Source organism: Populus nigra, chromosome 10 (assembly GCF_951802175.1).
Source record: "Populus nigra chromosome 10, ddPopNigr1.1, whole genome shotgun sequence".
In the NCBI taxonomy this organism is placed as follows: Eukaryota; Viridiplantae; Streptophyta; class Magnoliopsida; order Malpighiales; family Salicaceae; genus Populus; species Populus nigra.
The window spans coordinates 3,004,408-3,021,475 of record NC_084861.1 but is presented as its reverse complement, the minus strand read 5'-3'; the positions used below and the strand labels follow the sequence as shown (position 1 = coordinate 3,021,475).

At 34.6% G+C, this 17,068-nt stretch overlaps 2 protein-coding genes and 1 pseudogene across 3 annotated transcripts; 2 read left to right on the top strand and 1 right to left on the bottom strand.

Annotated features, from left to right (window-relative positions):
- Positions 1–853: 853 nt before the first annotated feature.
- Positions 854–3,377, top strand: LOC133704736 (uncharacterized). Of its 2 annotated transcripts, XM_062129678.1 has the most exons (5): positions 891–1,076; positions 1,211–1,760; positions 1,941–2,135; positions 2,272–2,363; positions 2,489–3,377. In XM_062129678.1, exons 1-5 carry the CDS (start codon positions 1,021–1,023, stop codon positions 3,201–3,203), a joined length of 1,608 nt encoding a protein of 535 aa, XP_061985662.1. In that variant the 5' UTR covers positions 891–1,020; the 3' UTR covers positions 3,204–3,377. The 2 variants fall into 2 exon arrangements, with proteins under 2 accessions (XP_061985661.1, XP_061985662.1); XM_062129677.1 differs by having other exon boundaries at positions 854–1,760.
- A 289-nt stretch (positions 3,378–3,666) lies between these two features.
- Positions 3,667–6,821, bottom strand: LOC133705194 (DExH-box ATP-dependent RNA helicase DExH15 chloroplastic-like; annotated as a pseudogene).
- A 1,271-nt stretch (positions 6,822–8,092) lies between these two features.
- LOC133705645 (pyruvate dehydrogenase E1 component subunit alpha-1, mitochondrial) lies at positions 8,093–13,242 on the top strand. Its single transcript, XM_062130959.1, has 8 exons — positions 8,093–8,893; positions 8,972–9,051; positions 10,113–10,190; positions 10,923–11,018; positions 11,121–11,192; positions 11,443–11,496; positions 11,661–11,726; positions 12,889–13,242. Exons 1-8 carry the CDS (start codon positions 8,203–8,205, stop codon positions 12,931–12,933), a joined length of 1,182 nt encoding a protein of 393 aa, XP_061986943.1. The 5' UTR covers positions 8,093–8,202; the 3' UTR covers positions 12,934–13,242.
- The last annotated feature ends 3,826 nt before the right edge of the window (positions 13,243–17,068 follow it).

The window sequence follows — 17,068 nt, the reverse complement described above, 5'->3', positions numbered from 1 at the left end:
AATTCAGACTGATTCGATGACCAGATTGATTTAATTAAAAACTTAATTACAACCTGTTAACTATTTATTTTTTAAAAAAATAATATTATTTTGTTTTATAAAAAAAAATAATTGATCTGAATCAATCATAAGATAAGGTTTAAAAACTATAGTCATTCCCACTCTATAATTTATTTTTATTATTTAGATAAATAAAAATATCCTTATTTTTTTAATATAAAAAATGATAAATAGATTTTTCATAAATAATTAGTTTAGATGTTAGCATTACATTTTAATCTATGAATATAGTTAATAATTTTTTTTTGTAATTAGAATATTTAAATTTTATTTTATTTTATTTTAATCATTACCTATTACCCATTATCAAAAAAAAATTTCTTGTCGTACTGCATTTTTTTTGTTGAAGATTTTTTTTGTGCTTCCAAATATTTATATATCAATAAAATATTTATTTCAGAGAATGTAAATATAGTAATTAAAATTCTAGAAGCTTCGATTTATATGCATAGTTTTTTATTTGAATAATTTATTTTGAATTTTAATAATTAGAAAACAATATTTTAATGAATTTTGATATTTTAAATTAAGATATTTCATAAGAATACTAAAGATAAGTGGCAATGTAGTAAAATATATAATGAAAAATGAAGTGGGAATAACAATTTATGGAGTAGAAATAACACAATCCTAAAATAAAAATAAAATAAAATATGTTAGCAATCATCATTTTATATATATATATATAAAAGGAATGTAGACGACTCCAACATCCGACCGTTGCAGCAACTTTCGAAAAAATCTGAATTTAAAAAAAGTAATCCACTACCACTACCACCTACTTACCGTTAGCAACACCCGACGCCTACTCAATTACCCGACAACAACCACTCCCTCCACTCTCAAATCCCAACCTTAAAATCGATTTTCCATTTTTTCAAACCATCCATCATCGGAAAGGGAAGGAAAGGAAAGTCGATATGGCAACATTGGCACCTGGAATTCTGTTGAAGCTTCTAAATGGGATGGACACGGGGACTAAGCCCACTAGTGAGCACCGGAGTTCACTCCTGCAGGTAACTGATATAGTCCCAGCTGAGCTTGATGAGAAAAATCTGTGGCCCAAACATGGGTTTTTCATTAAAGTATCCGATTCTTCACACTCCATCTATGTAAGTCTTCCCTCTGATCAAGATGACTTTGTCCTCAGCGACAAAATGCAGCTTGGCCAGTTCATTTACGTTGACAGACTGGAGCCAGGATCTCCAGTTCCTGTTGTCAAAGGGGCAAAACCACTTCCAGGCAGACACCCATTATTAGGTACCCCTGAACCCCTTATGGGTCTGAGAGGAAAGGGAGAGAGAAGAAGCGAACAAAAACCACCCAATGGTCAAAGGAGAGGTTCTTGGGAAACAGGGCAAAATGGGGCAGATGGGGTTTCATCTCCAATGGTTTTGAAGCCAGTTCCTTTGGATTTTGATCAGTGCACGCCGTTGAAACAGCGATTGGCTGTAAGTTGTGTGAAATCAGTATCTCCAATGGTTAGAGGGAGAATTGCCAAAGATGGAGGTACTAATGGGGTGATTAGGTGTTCTTTTGCTGGTGGTGGATCGCTGGCTAAGATGGTGGACACCAAGGGAGAGAGTCCTGCATTGCTCAGGAAAAGTTGTATTGCATCTTCTGCTAATTCCAAGTTTCGAAGAAGCAAGAGTGTCTGTGAACGAGAAGCTCGAATTCCAATTAGCCCCGGCAAATCATCTGTAGGTGCATTTTCCTCTCACTTAAATTGAATTTTTTTTCTTGTTTTTCTATTCCTTAATTTACTGATAAGCTTGAGCTGCTACTTGGCTTTTGGAAAAATCTGAAGCCTTTCAAATGCCCTTTAAATCTCCTTCAGTTACAAAATAATAATTGAATGCTGCTGTTTTTGTTTTGCGTAGGAAAAGAAAAGTTCAACTCCCCCGCCGAGTTTAAGAAATGCAAGGGCGGTAGCTTCTCTCAGAATGGGCGAAGCACAAAACTCTTCGAATTTAAAGGCCATCTCAGAGATGAAGTCTCAGCCTGGTAATTCAGCCTCTGATAGCAGCACCGGGTTGTCCATGAGTTTACCGGGAAAACTGAACGTATTAGGCAAGGTGAATTGGTGATGCTTTATTGCTTTCGCTTGTTTGCTGAACTTCTGTTAAGCTAAAGAACGTATTAGGCCTGGTGAACTCTTGACACTTGAATCATTATTTTTTTTCGCTGTTTGCTAAACCTTGTGGTTAACAGGAAGCTGTGCAGCAACGAGATGCAGCTCAGAAGATAGCCCTCCAGGCACTAAGAGATGCTTCGGCTACTGAAACTTTAGTTCGCTCTCTGAAGTACTAAACCTTCTTTTACGCTTGTGTTTGTGATTCACTGGTTCATTTTGTTTAATAATGTTGTCATGCTTTTGGAAGTTTGAAAATGAGTTTTGCTAACATCACAAAAATGACTACTTGAGTAGGATGTTCTCGAATTTGAGCAAATCAGCGAGACCAGAAGCTCCAGCGGCCTGTTTTGACCAGTTTCTGGAGTTCCATCTCCATATTGCGAGAGCAGTTACTGATATGGTGTCCATTCAAGCAGCCACTTCAGCTGCTGAAATTGCTCAGGACACAAATATCAAACAGTGTGAAGATTCCTCAATCTTGCATGAAATTGGAAACAATTCCATGGACCAGTGCGGGAATTCAGAATTGAACTCATCGAAGAGAAGAACAGCATTGTACAAGTCAATTGCCAGCTTCCCAGAAAGAAGTAGTGATCAGAGGATGAATTTCGAGAAACTCCTAAGATCAAATTCTAATCAAAAGGCCTCTTCAGAAAGAAAAGGGCCATTAACTCCACAGGGAAAACTGTTACCTAAAGCTACTATCGAGAATGATGAGAACAAGAGACCAGCCTCTTGCAACTTAAGCAATACAATTAGGTTGGGTAAGCAGATTGAAAATGAAGCTGGAAATTGGTTCATGGACTTCCTAGAGAAAGCTCTGGGAACTGGAATGAAGAAATCTAAAGGAACAACGGCAGATGAGGATGCCAAGAAAGTTCCTCAATCTCTACTATTGAAGGTTATAAACTGGGTGGATGTAGAACAGACTGACTGCAATAAGCGGCCAGTTCATCCAAAAGCAGCACAGATTGCTCGGAAGTTGAGGATCAAAATGAAGAATCCCTAGATAGGCTACTGTAGAATCTAGATTGTATTGATCGTCACATAAACTGTGCATCAGCATTCAGATGACATTTGTGTCTGGATATTATTTTGCAGTCAGCATAGCATTCTTAAATCACACTGTATCTATACTGCATCCAGCTAAAAGCAGATAAAAATAAGGTGGAATGCATCAGCATTCAGAAGCAGAAAGAGCATTGGATTTTGAGGGTAAAAGATTGATTTTTTTTCTTTTGGTTAAGGAGCCAAAGACCCAGACAGGCACAAAAAACCAGTCCCCTTCAACTTTTTCCCACAAAAAGGCATTTGAGGAACTAATATGCACAGGTAAGCTGATCACAAGATTCGCAAGGTAGAGGAGTCCACATAAAAATCGGCTTCCCTGATGAACACAGATCGTAAGTCTCCGGTTCCTACTGAACAAACGTTTTGTAGGTTTAGTTGTAGAACTTGTCAAATTGATATGACTAAGGCTGACTCTGGAAATTTTCGCATGCACCTTCCGTCAATACCATAAATCCAGAAACTGTCAAAACATTGTGGTAAAGATTTCCACTTAATATTAGTATTGGGTAACCGGGACTAGGCTACATCATTGGTGTGTTAAACTGCTTTGAAGATTAAACAAGAGATATCTAGGTAAGCGTTCACCTTCAAGAAACAGCATATGAAACATATGAATCTCTCGCAGAAATAAACCTTATCGAGTCAGTTCACTAAGAGCGTGTTTGGCAGTGTGGTTGCGGGTGCTTTTCAAATAGCTTTTCATGCCGAAATGAATCTCTCGCAGAAATAAACCTTATCGAGTCAGTTCACTAAGAGCGTGTTTGGCAGTGTGGTTGCGGGTGCTTTTCAAATAGCTTTTCATGCCGAAATGCATGTCAATGATGTTTTTTCATTTTTTAAAAAATTAATTTTGACATCAGCACATCAAAACGATCCAAAAAGTATAAACTGCACTCAATTTTAGCAAAAAAAAAAATTTAAAATTTTGATGAAACGCAGTTACAAACACAATGCCAAAACAGTGCCTAATTGGTGGACAGTCCATGATGTTGGATGCTGTCTTAGCAGTGCTTTGCAACAATGGGTCAATATCGGGCAATTTAGGAATCTGAGCCAATAGGTCAATTGTTCATCGTAGATGGCGAGCTAAATCACCATCATCATTTCCCTCCAAGTTGAGCCCTGCAGCCCATGCTTCAACCGTACCTGAGAATTGGCTGCCCAAACAACAGGGTATCTCTACCCCATGCTTTTCCTGGAGCTGTGAAAGGTTACTTCTGTGCTCATTTAAGACCTTGATAACACTGATTACATCAGAAGAAGGTTCATATATGTAGCTGTTATTTTCCCAAGCACGAACTTTGATCCCTTCAGAAACTACACTTCCACAGACAGCAGCAAGTTGTGCAGGTTTTACATCCAATAAGATTCCCATTGCAAGCCATAGTTCATTTTCTCCTCGAATTGCAGCTGCAGTTTCACCGAGGGGAAATGTTACTCGCGTACTGATATCCAATGCCCTACTTTCATGTACAGCGTTACTGATCTTCTAGAATTGCAAGCCATAGTTCATTTTCTCCTCGAATTGCAGCTGCAGTTTCACCGAGGGGGGAAGTGTTACTCGCGTATTGATATCCAATGCCCTACTTTCATGTACAGCGTTACTGATCTTCTAGAATTCCTTCCAACCAGATGGTTCAATTTCCTATATCCGTTCGTTCAAACAGTTTGATCTTATCTTGAGGCGTTTAATCTTATTCACTGTAAAATTCTTCCAGTCTATGATCCTTGTATATTCTTTAAAGCCTTCACTACGACCTATCGTTTTCTTCGAACGAGCACCTTAGTTTCTTTGTTCCTTGTAACTTTCAACTGCATTCATGGTAAGCTTCTGACATAAGTAACACTTCATCCACGACCATGTCTCTAGAGATCCACGCACCATAAACCACCAAGTTCAGAATCAAAAAGCTTTTCCCACCGCTTCTCCTCCGTATCAAGAAGCACCTGCATAACTTCACGTGGCAAATCAACCCCAACAGCCAGGGTAACATTAGGAAGGCCTGTCCTATTAACATTTTTTATTTATTTTTCTGTAAACAGATACCAAGAGTTATCTGAACCAAGAGCTACATAATATGACGGCTCGACATCTTAATGATTTTCAACTTCACTTACGTTAAACTCGATGCAGCAGTCTGTGCTGATGAATCATTGGCAGAAACCATGTTCTTAAGTTTTGAACCATCAATTGAATCAGCATTCCCCAGATATACAGCAGGCAATGAATGTTCCACTCCCTCAGAGTGTTTGTATTGCAAGCACAAAAAGGTTAAATGATCATTTTCCAACTCTTTCAGCAGAAGCTTCAGAGCATTTTTAATCTCTTTGTTTCCATCGTCCAACTTAGTTCTGCCCGCAGGCGTTTATCTTCCATCAATTGTTCTTGTAGTACTGCAATCTCCTTGTGTGCTACATCAGATAGGATTTTCCTGCTCTTTCTATCTATAGCATCATCTCTGATTTCTGAGGTCAGCGTTTCAATCTCTCTGTATTTTAGCCAGCTCCTCTTTTGAAGCAAGCATCACATTGTTGCTAATATATGTTCCAAAACTTCGCTCAACTAGTTTCCTTGATTCTTCCAAAGTTCTCCCTGGCTGGAGAACCTTCATTTCGTTTAATTCATTTGATCTACGAGTAACTTTTGCACCAGCAAGAAGATTCAGCACCATCCCATTGGAAGCAGTAAACTGTGATACAAGAGGTTCTAGTCCAGCAAATAGAAGCTTGCAGTACCCTTCAGCACCTTCATTGGAAATCTGAACCAGTACCCTTTATTCAATGCCTCTATGGCCAGCTCGCCCGGCCATTTGAAGAAGCTCATTTGCGCTTGATGAAAGCTAGCACTCCTCTTGCTGAGAGACGAGATGACAGCTGTGACATCCTGCATGATGTGCAGCTACCCCTCTTAGAAGTCCTTTGACAGCAGTCTCCCTGAAAGCATCGGGATACTGAGCACCGAACCTTGTCAACCTCACTCGTCTCACACTCATCTAAGAGCCTGCAACCTTCAAGATACTTCACAGCCGCATCACATCCTCTCTGGTTAAAAATAAACCAAACTGCCGGCAACATATCGCTTACCTTAAGCTGTGCTAGTGTATCAACAACTTGAGGCGCCTGGAAATCATAATTTATTTTTGATGACTAAACTACTTTCCCGTTCTAGATGACAGATTACAAGTCAACTATAACAAAACTAGTTTATTCAAAAGAAAAGGAAAGAGAAAGAAAGAAAATAACAGTGTCGCATCATCAGATAAACAGTGGACGAAGCGACTGCCTGTGCACGACGTATTTTGCTTGTGCCTTGTATCACTCTTTGAAAGAGGTTCTTCTGACATGTTAACAATACTATTAAAGACCATCTTGCTTCCATGTTTTCTTGAATTCTTTCTTCTAGACCCATCTTCCTTGTACGATTTACCTCCTGAAGAGAAAGTTGAAGAAAAATTGAGTGACAGCTTCCTGTTCCAAAATAAAACCAGACCAGAATTAGTATCATTCTAGTAAAAAAGAGGATACAAAGAATTCCTTACGGAAATACATCTGCCATCTTTAGATTTAACGCATCTCAAGGTTATTTAAATTGTTCATGAGTTTATCACAATATGTGAGTGGAATTTGTTTTGTTTACACTTTTTTATTATCCATTTTGTATACAAATTTGAAAGACAAATGATTAGTGATGAAGTGGCCTTGGCAATCATAGTGATGGTTAAGTAGAAGTTAATGTGGTTTCTACCAAGAAAAAAAGTAGACGTTAAGACGTTGTGGCGGGCCTGGCGGCAACGACAACGGTGGCAGTGATAAACAATGATTGTGTCGGTAACAAAGTAGTAGTAGTAGTAAATATTAACGAAGGGGAGGATGGTGGTAAGAGAGGCTGGCAATAATGATGATTATATTGATTGCAAGTGATTACGGTGGAATGGTAGTGTCGAAAACAGGGTGGTGATGGCGATGGCGATTGCGATGGCGATAGTTCTTATTTTAAAACTCGACATAATTGAGTTTTAGAATTCCTTCTTATTAGAAAAATAAAATAAAATTATAGTTTTAACTAGTATATTTAATTCTATCCTCATAGGTTCGGCTAGGCTATCCTACTAGAATTCAATAGTTTTAATAAAAATAAAAATAAAAAGAGAATTAATTTAATATCAGTAGTTAAAAATTTAAGTTAATCTTACTTAGTCTAGGAAATACTCATTTGAAACCTGGTGTTTTTTAATATTTATAAATAAAAAATTTAATTTAATTTAAATTAACTCAATTCAATATACATTACACGTCATCTAGATGAATCCCAATTTAAGTTTAAAAATTATAATAATAGGTATACATTTACATATTTGTTCCATGTTTTTTAACTATTATATTTCATGTGTTTTTAATTATTATATGTGTCATGGAAAAATATAAATACCATTATAAATATATGAAAATTATGGGGCTGGTTAATCTAAGATTCACTTCAATCAATATTTTTTTTAAAAAAATAAAATAAAATTATAAATCAACTAAATTATAGCATATCAATTTTAAATTAAAATTATGTTTGGTATTGTAATAACTATTGTTTTTCAAATAATTTTTACTTGGAAATGTATTAATTAAAAATATATTAAAATAATATTTTTTTTAATTTAAATTAATTTTTTATATCAGTATATTAAAAAATCTATAAATGCTAAAAAAAAATTTAAATTTTTTTTAAAAAAATGATTTAAAAAAAAAACAAACATTCTAATTTTGATGATAACCCGGCCTTAGCCTAGGGATGGCTAGATCCCAAGTCAACTGTCGAGCTGGAACCGGCACGTGTTTAATAACAGTGCTTCCCCTCCCGAACAAAATCAATTCCAAGGCTATTATTCTGCGTGTCAATCAGCTCGTCCCTAACCAAACCCCTCTGGACACCGTTGTCGGTCGAGATGGCCTTGTCTCACCTAAAATCGTTTTCATACAGATCCAATCTAGTCAAACCTCTAGCCACCGCCTTTTCTCTCCGCCGTCAGATCTCCACCTCCACCGATCCCATCACAATTGAGACCTCCGTTCCCTTCGCCACTCACAGATGCGACCCTCCATCACGCACCGTCGAGACCAATCCCCAGGAGCTCCTCTCCTTCTTCCGCGTCATGGCCACGATGCGCCGTATGGAGATAGCCGCCGACTCTCTCTACAAGGCCAAACTCATCCGTGGATTTTGCCACCTCTACGATGGTCAAGAAGCCGTGGCCGTTGGAATGGAGGCTGCAATTACCAAAAACGACAGCATCATAACTGCCTACCGCGACCACTGCACGTTTCTCGGGAGAGGTGGGACCCTCCTGGAGGTGTTTTCGGAGCTGATGGGACGACAGGGCGGTTGTTCGAATGGGAAAGGTGGGTCCATGCATTTCTATAAGAAGGATAGCGGGTTTTATGGAGGGCATGGTATAGTGGGAGCTCAAGTACCCTTAGGCTGTGGATTGGCATTTGCCCACAAGTATAACAAGGACGACGCCGTCGCTTTTGCTTTGTATGGAGATGGTGCTGCTAATCAAGGACAGTTGTTCGAGGCCCTTAATATCTCCGCTCTTTGGGATCTTCCTGTCATTTTGGTCTGCGAGAATAATCATTGTGAGATACTTTAATCATTATTTACTATTTTCCATTTGCTTCTATTTGTCAACTGGATGACAAGTGTTTTTTGTGCAGATGGAATGGGGACAGCTGAGTGGAGAGCCGCCAAGAGTCCAGCATACTACAAGCGTGGAGACTATGTTCCTGGCTTGAAGGTAATATTCAATCTTGAATTTGGCTTTTATGCTTTGTTGGCATTTTGGATTTTAATGAATATAATTATATTCTTTTAATCAAATAGTAATGGAAATGTTATTTGTGTTGTTTGTTTTGGAACTCTGCTGTTCAAAATCTTGCTATTTTGTTCTATTATTTAAACGTATGCTATTCCTCTTTTTTTTTTCTCTGGCTGAATAATATACGGGCAAACTTTGGAGTAATCGCTGTTATATTTGTCTAAATATTCAAGTCAGCATGCTAGCAAGTATTAAGGAATCACTAACTGGATTCACTTTTAGTTTCTTGTTTGAATTGATAATTTAGAAATTAACCTCATGCGGCATTGAGTTGATTGGGAAGTTTCATTTTCCAGTCATGGAGCTATTCTGTTTGAAGACTATATCAAGACGCATAAGATCTTGCAAAATGTTTTGCTAGGCGTGTTTTGCTGTTGTTTGTAAAGAAAGCAATGAAAGAATATTATTGCAAAATTGTTGCTGCAATGAAATTATAACAAAATAAGCATGCAACTATGTCATGATAGACTCCAAATTATTTTTTTTCCTTTTTTGATGTATTTTCCAATGTTTTTCTTTTTGTGTGTTTGTGCAAGCATGTGGTAGTTTCCATTCTTTCTGCATTATGTCAATGTTTAGTTTGTTAGGGGAGTCAATCCTGATCAAATAGTTCCCCTTATTTTGCCAATGAAACTGTGTTGTGGGCAGCTTCATATAGCCTTATTTCTAAAAACTTTTTGTCTCCTTGCATAATATTGTATGTTATGTCATTGGTCTCAAATTCCCACTCTAGGACTTTTTGAAGCATTTTCTGGTCAGTTGCTTGGAGATGGTTTTGGATATACTTTTCTTGTTTAATAATTTGCAATGTTTTCCGAGAGCATGTGATGATGTAAATCGAAAATTATCTTCTCTTTTACTTGATTGATGCTTTCAGCTTGACTGGCATTGGTATGGGCTAGACTGGTAATGGGGATTTATCTACCACAATATGTTAGGTTTACGAGTTTTTTTCATACTTCATAGTTTTTTGTTAACAGGTTGATGGCATGGATGCTTTTGCTGTGAAACAAGCATGCAAATTTGCGAAGGAGCATGCTTTAAAGAGTGGACCTATTGTGAGTTTTAATCTTGTCCAGCTATTGTGCATTTTGTTTTTAAGGTCCCTTGCCTATGAGAATTTAATTCATTTTTTATTCTTTTATTAACTCTGTATGAAGCCATGCTATTTTGCTTTCAGTTATAGCGCTTTGTTCTTTCCTATCACTTCTGATTTAGATCTTGACACTTAAACAACTATCTAATGTCATTTTACATTATCATGATGCTTTGAGTAATGATATTATATAGCTTGTTCCAAAGGGATTCCTGTTATATTTCAATATAATTTATGCTGTATTAGAGCTTACTTATCTAAGAAGAAAGCTTATTCAAGTGTTCTCATTCTATTTTCTTAGGCTAGGTTACACTATCCTTTTTGCATTTCTTTGGACAAGCTATGCTTTGATAGTTTAAGATTAAAAGAATAGTGAGAGAACTTACAGATATGTAAAATGTCTTGACAAGCAAATGATTTTGTTACAATCCTTGGAGAGAGATTAGACCATGTTTTGACATTTGCTCATAGCTGAACTTATGTGGGGTGCGAGGTTACATGCTAGGACATGTGAAATGAAATTCTTCAGAATTCTCTAAAATATCATTTGTGTCAGTTTTCATGCAATTATTTTAATATTTTGATAATCTTTTCAGCTGGCAATGGAAGTGGTTGATGAAGTGTTCTAATTATTGTTTCTCACTGTATCAAAATTGATTTGTTTATTTATTTTATTTTTTGATGCTCGTGTCAGATACTTGAAATGGATACCTACAGGTATCATGGTCATTCTATGTCTGATCCTGGGAGCACCTATCGTACCCGTGATGAGATCAGTGGCGTGAGACAGGTTATTGCATATTCTATTCAGCATTTCTGTTTCCAAGGCTAAAGTTTGTTCATTGCTTCAGATGTTTCATGTATAGTTCTGTCTTTGTGATATGATCCTCAGGAACGTGATCCAATTGAACGAATAAGAAAATTGATATTGACTCATGATCTAGCTACTGAGAAAGAGCTAAAGGTAATTTTGTGAACTTGGATTGCATTCTTATGTGAATTCTGGACAATTCTGTATTTTGCTTTCAATTACTGTTACATTTTAGTAATGGAATTCTGCCCTTATCTCTCTCTCTCTCTCTCTCTTTCTCTGTGTGTGCGTGTGTGCTCGCACGTATGTCTTGAGGAAGATTGTCATGATACAATGAAGTTCATAGCTAAGTCATCCTGATTGAATTTAAAATGAATTTGCATTGCTTTCCTATACATTTCAGGATATCGAAAAAGAAGTGAGAAAACAAGTAGACGAAGCCATTGCTCAAGCCAAGGTAAGAACCATGTTTTGTTTCAATTTTCAATGCTCTGCGACCTTGTTTGTTGGAAGGAACTTTTTCCTTATCTCACTAATAATTCACTGGCTTTTTGGTATTCTCAAATTTTCCATGGTCTTGATGCCTCTCTTCTTTTTATTCCTTTTCAATTGTTTTTACAGGAAAGTCCCATGCCAGATCCTTCAGAACTTTTCACCAATGTATACGTGAAAGGTCTGGGAGTTGAGGTAATAAAGGTTTCCTTTCTTTTAGATCGTCTATCTGTTAATCAATTGTTGTTTGTTCCTCGACATGTTTTCTCTTCTAGGATAGTTCTGAACATCAAAAACCTGTCTGTTTTTTATTTTTTTTCTTACAGTTTCTTGCATTCAAGAATTTATAGGAGACAATCAATATTTCCTTTAAATTAAAGCATTGGAGAAGGAAAATATGATTGTTTGAGAGAACATACAAGTTTGATAATCTTTAGTAGGATATCCAAAACAATTAAGGTTTGATCCGAAGTGTTTGAGCTATGCTAGTTTCTTCAACACACTTTAATGTAACGGGTCTGGCAGTTGCATGTGCTTCAAACACTTAGCATATAAATGGCCTTCGAATTTTCAAGGGTGATTATGAAAAGATTTCTGAAGTTTGCCTAAACCCACACATCCATCCCTCATCTAACAAAACTGAACATTTGCATCCTTATGTTTTAAATGCAACCAAAAGGTGGTATTCCATTTGTTTGTCATCAGTTAAATAAGGAATAACTCAGAATTTAGTTTATTGCAACCTAGGTTAGATCAAATTTGCATCTCCAAACTTGTCTCCTCTTTCAATGCCTTCCGTCACTATCTGAAATGTGAAACCAATCTCCAGAAAGAAAGGGAAAAAAACAAAGGAAGAACTAAAACATGAATTCAAAGAAAATATTTGAAAATCTATGGTTTCAAGAGAAAAAGGGTTAAGAAAAAGTCAATAATCAATCTCATATTTGAAGCCAAGCACACCCAGACAAAATTATGGATGAAATAATCTCTCATAACAAAAATAATAGACAAAATAGGGATGGTAAAAAAAAAAAGAATGCACTTAAGTTAGGCTACATCATCTCTGTTTTTTTTTTTTTTTTTGGTGAGCACATGTGGATTTTATATGTCTATTTTTTAATACAATGGACGGTTGTTGACTATGATCAAGACAATTTCCTCCTTCCAATGTGAGTTTTCCACTTGTTTCCCGGGGTGCTTCTAACTTCCCCCAAAATGCAAGGACTCCAAGGTCTCTCACATGACCAACATGAAATATTTTCTTCTCTTTTGCCCCCACACAACACACCACTATATCAGGTTTTACCACTGCTATATCTTTCTGCTGGCAGTGATGGTTTCATGTTTTGAATTGCAGGCATATGGAGCTGATAGGAAAGAAGTTAGAGCTGTGCTTCCCTAAGCTAAATCTCCCTACCAGCCAACAAATGAGAATGATAGAATAAGGTGAAGACGAGCATGCATTTATTCCTGCGTAATTTTGATTTCCACACTTTTGTATAGAAAACTGGTTCTTCTCAAGTTGTGGGGCAGGATTATTCTCTCGTGTAGCTTTTCTTTGGGGAGCTACAGTTTGATACCCCTATGATTTTTATTAAAATGAGTTGCTAGTGTGCTAGAGAATGCAATAACATCCGAGAATGCGTAATTTTGATTTTTTCCGTGTTTGTCAAATTGACAACAATAAGATCTCTCCACTTCTCCGTGTCAATTTGACTTGAAAAACCCATCCTTGACAAGTATTTTGCTCCATAACACAAGTAATGATCCTAGAATTTAAATCCTAGAAGAAGGTGACACCCATATATTGATCAATAACTAGCCATGTGAATTAAAGGATTGTTTTATAAAAAGATTAAAACATGCTTCTAAATATTGGTTGTGATAATTAAATTAGAGTTATTTTTCGCTCGACAACTGAGAGGTTGTTTGGTATTGTGTTTATACTTGTGTTTTGTTTGGGTGCGTTTTAAAAGTGTATTAGGCATAAAGAAGAAACATTATATTGGTGTAATTTTTAGTATATTTTTTTTATGATTTTGATATATTAATATTAAAAAAAATTGATATATTTTCAAATAAAAAGTATTTTTAAAATGTCTATTTACTACACATATTTAGCCTAAATTATGTGTATTTAAATAAAAATATTAATAGATTTCATAATTTATGCATAATTTATGCCATGGTTTTATTTTTTTCTCAACTTGGAATCAATTTTTTTTTTGTTTTTTTATTGATTGGAATTGAATGTAGAAAATCCCAATTCTCAAACCAAAATCAAAACAATTATCTTACATGCAAAACAATTAAGAGTTTTTATAGAACAAATTCAAAACATTTAAGAGTTTTTAACCTTTGATGAAAAAGAATAAAAATCTTAGAAAACAATATCTTATATGCAAAACAATCAAAAGTTTTTATTGAACAAAAAAATCGGCTTTTACTTTTTTATATAACAATAAATATTTACGATTTGTTTGTGTTTGGTAAAAAAATTAAGAATTGTTTTAAGAATTTAAGATATGCTTGTATCTGATAAAAATTGTGGTGTTAGAACCTAGGATTAATATTATAAATGACTACAAGATAAAGACAAAAATAAGATTGTAATATTACAAATAAAATGAAGGATGTAACAAGATGATGCTATTGTGACACGTCATTCTACTAAATCATCTTCTAGATGGTTCATAATTTTCTTACTTTTTTTGGTGTTATAATATTATTAAACACGACTCTTTATGTTAGTTAATGACATGTTTTAGATTAAGTATTAAAAAAATTAAGTACAATTTGATTTCACAAAAGTTTATATTTTATTAAAATTAAAATTAAAATAATATTATTTTAATTTATCCGATTAGGCTATTAATTCAGCGAGTCTAATCTACAGGTTCAAAAATTTTAGCATAGATTTTATTGAGATTAAGAAAACGAACGCCTAATGAGGTCAATTTTATTGGAACTATAAAAGGCATTGCTTCTACTGGAGGGGAAGTTAACTTGCTTTGCCAAACGAGGTCTTGAAGAAATAAAAAGAAATCAGATTTTCAGTGTTTATTTAGGGCAAGTTGGTTGGTGTTTGGAATCTCCATCCTACCCAGTTCTGATTACGAGGGGTTTTTTTTATATATATAACCAATAACTCCAAATAATGATGCTCTTCGAATCTCCGCTTTACATCACCTGTTTGTAAAATCAATATCATTAAATATGCATCCTAGCCTGAGCGCTGGTGAGCCATATATCATCTTGTTTTTGTTTTTTTTATCTGAATTTCTTCAAAAAAAATAAAATTAGGATGATATTCTAATATATTTTTTTTAGCTAAGCCAAACGCCAAAGATATTCGTGAATCTTATGAGTTGTTATTTTTATTATCTTGAAATCAGCCAGGTTTAAATTTGTATGAATTTGATAAATTACCAAATTTATTATCTTTTAACTCAATTAAACACTAAATCCAAGCTCCTTTTAACTATAGAAATCTTAAACTTCATTATTGGATCATGAGTTACTGGGTTAAAGATACATTTTTTTGACGAGTCAAAAATATTTTATTATTTGAAAAGTTAGATATTTTTTTTCAACATTTAGTTCTTTTTATTTAAAAATAGATAAAACTCGTAGGTTATAAAAAGAGACGAAAAGATCCTGGAAAGGAGGTTGGATCTTCTCATTTTAAGCTGCATAAATATTTTTAGAGTTCTTTTTTAAAATATGATGATGTTTTTCTCTCAAATGATATTTACTTAACCATCAAGGAGTTTCTAAATCCATCAAATGAAATTTTTTATAAATATCAAACACTTGTCACTGATCACCTTTACTAGAATTAAAAAATTAACTAATTATTTAATAAAAAAACTTTATCTTCAAGTTGAATGGATTTTTTAGGATACCAACAGTGAGTTAATTATAATTAGTCAATGTGGTTGAATGGAATAAATAAGTTAAACCTTCTAGTTTTATAAACTATATATTTGATTGATATTTTTTAAATTCATTTATAATTCAATCCTTTTGTTGATTTCATGTTAATTATCATTTAATTTTACTTTTTTCCTCTTGAATAAATAGAAAAAAGATGAGATGGGAAAATACGGTGATATCATAAAATGATCTTGAAAAAAACTACTAAATAGAGAATGATTTAATTATTTTTATAATATAGAAATTACCTTGTGAGTTTTGATAAATTAGAGGGACCAAGCTATACTCAACTACTATTGTATTTTTATTTTACACTCGAACCAGTAGATTTACTGTAGTACACGAAAGAGGAAAGAGACAAGTGTCCTCTCTCCCCACTAATGGCATGGGAATTATCGGGTGGATGCACGTGATCGTGTGGGCCCGTTGCCAGGCTTGATCGCAGCCGTCAAGGTAAAAGTCTGCAATTTGGCAACAATACAGAGCACAGACTGCTGGCCGCTTTGGAGATACAGCTGGCTTTTCATCACTGGAGGCAATGTATATTAAACACCTTAAGCCTAATATTACCTGTCAGTAATACATAAAAGAGTCTTGTAAGAATATTTAATATTTAATATTTAATATTCAATGAAAGGATAATATTTATATTGTATTTTAATTAGTTCAGAAACTTATGAGACACGTTACACTAGATTTATAAAATCCATAAAATCATTATTTCTTGACTAATGCATGAACAATTTGCTTGTATGTAATAATATGATAGTATTTTTGTCTTATTAACATGAAAATAACACTTGCAAATTATTCTACAATAAATTATAATTCATGGCGTGATAAGACACGTAAAGCATTGGAAAAACACATGATTACGATTACAGGCGTGTCTGAAAATATAGGAAAAGATATTTTTTAAAGTGATTTTTATTTAAAAATATATTAAAATAATAATATATTTTTATTTTTTAAAATTTATTTTTAATATCAGCACATCAAAACAATTTAAAACTAGAAAAAAAAATAACTCAAAACTAACAAAATTTAAAATTTAAAATTTTAAAAAATATAATTGAATCACATTAGAATACTAAACAAGAACGCTATACTTACTATCATAAATATAATGAGAAGTATTAATAGGAACAACTTGTCCATAACCATTTAGGTGATGGTCCAGTAATAAGAACTTGAAATTAAGGAGTTTGCTCTTTCTGTGGTTTCAGGTTCGAATCTCGTGGTTGTTCATATGATAGTCATTGGAGACTTATATGATCGTAACTTCAGGACCCGTAAGATTAGTCAAGATACGCGCAAATATGCTCAAATATCTATATTAATTAAAAAATAAAAAAACAACTTGTCCATTGAGCTGACAAATTAAAAAAAAAGATATTCAGCATTCAGATTTATAAACCTTGAGATGTGGAATAAATGAAATTCTAATATGTTTTTTTTTTCTGATAACCTGCTCAAGCATGTGGAATAGCCATCGGGCGGCGTGGATTTGAAGTTTTGTTCTCGGGGTGGTGGATGGTGCACATGTATTGTTTCTCGTGCTGCAGAGATGGACACTGGCGCAGATGGCTACATGCGAAGAA

Bases quoted from the DNA above. Each gene is read 5' to 3' on its own strand.
- LOC133704736 (XM_062129677.1), top strand. From the start codon at position 981: ATGGCAACATTGGCACCTGGAATTCTGTTGAAGCTTCTAAATGGGATG. The intron at 1,761-1,940 runs GTAGGTGCATTT...TGTTTTGCGTAG, and splicing joins TTAGCCCCGGCAAATCATCT to GAAAAGAAAAGTTCAACTCC. The intron at 2,364-2,488 runs GTACTAAACCTT...CTACTTGAGTAG, and splicing joins ACTTTAGTTCGCTCTCTGAA to GATGTTCTCGAATTTGAGCA.
- LOC133705645 (XM_062130959.1), top strand. From the start codon at position 8,203: ATGGCCTTGTCTCACCTAAAATCGTTTTCATACAGATCCAATCTAGTC. The intron at 9,052-10,112 runs GTAATATTCAAT...TTTTGTTAACAG, and splicing joins ACTATGTTCCTGGCTTGAAG to GTTGATGGCATGGATGCTTT. The intron at 11,019-11,120 runs GTTATTGCATAT...TATGATCCTCAG, and splicing joins AGATCAGTGGCGTGAGACAG to GAACGTGATCCAATTGAACG.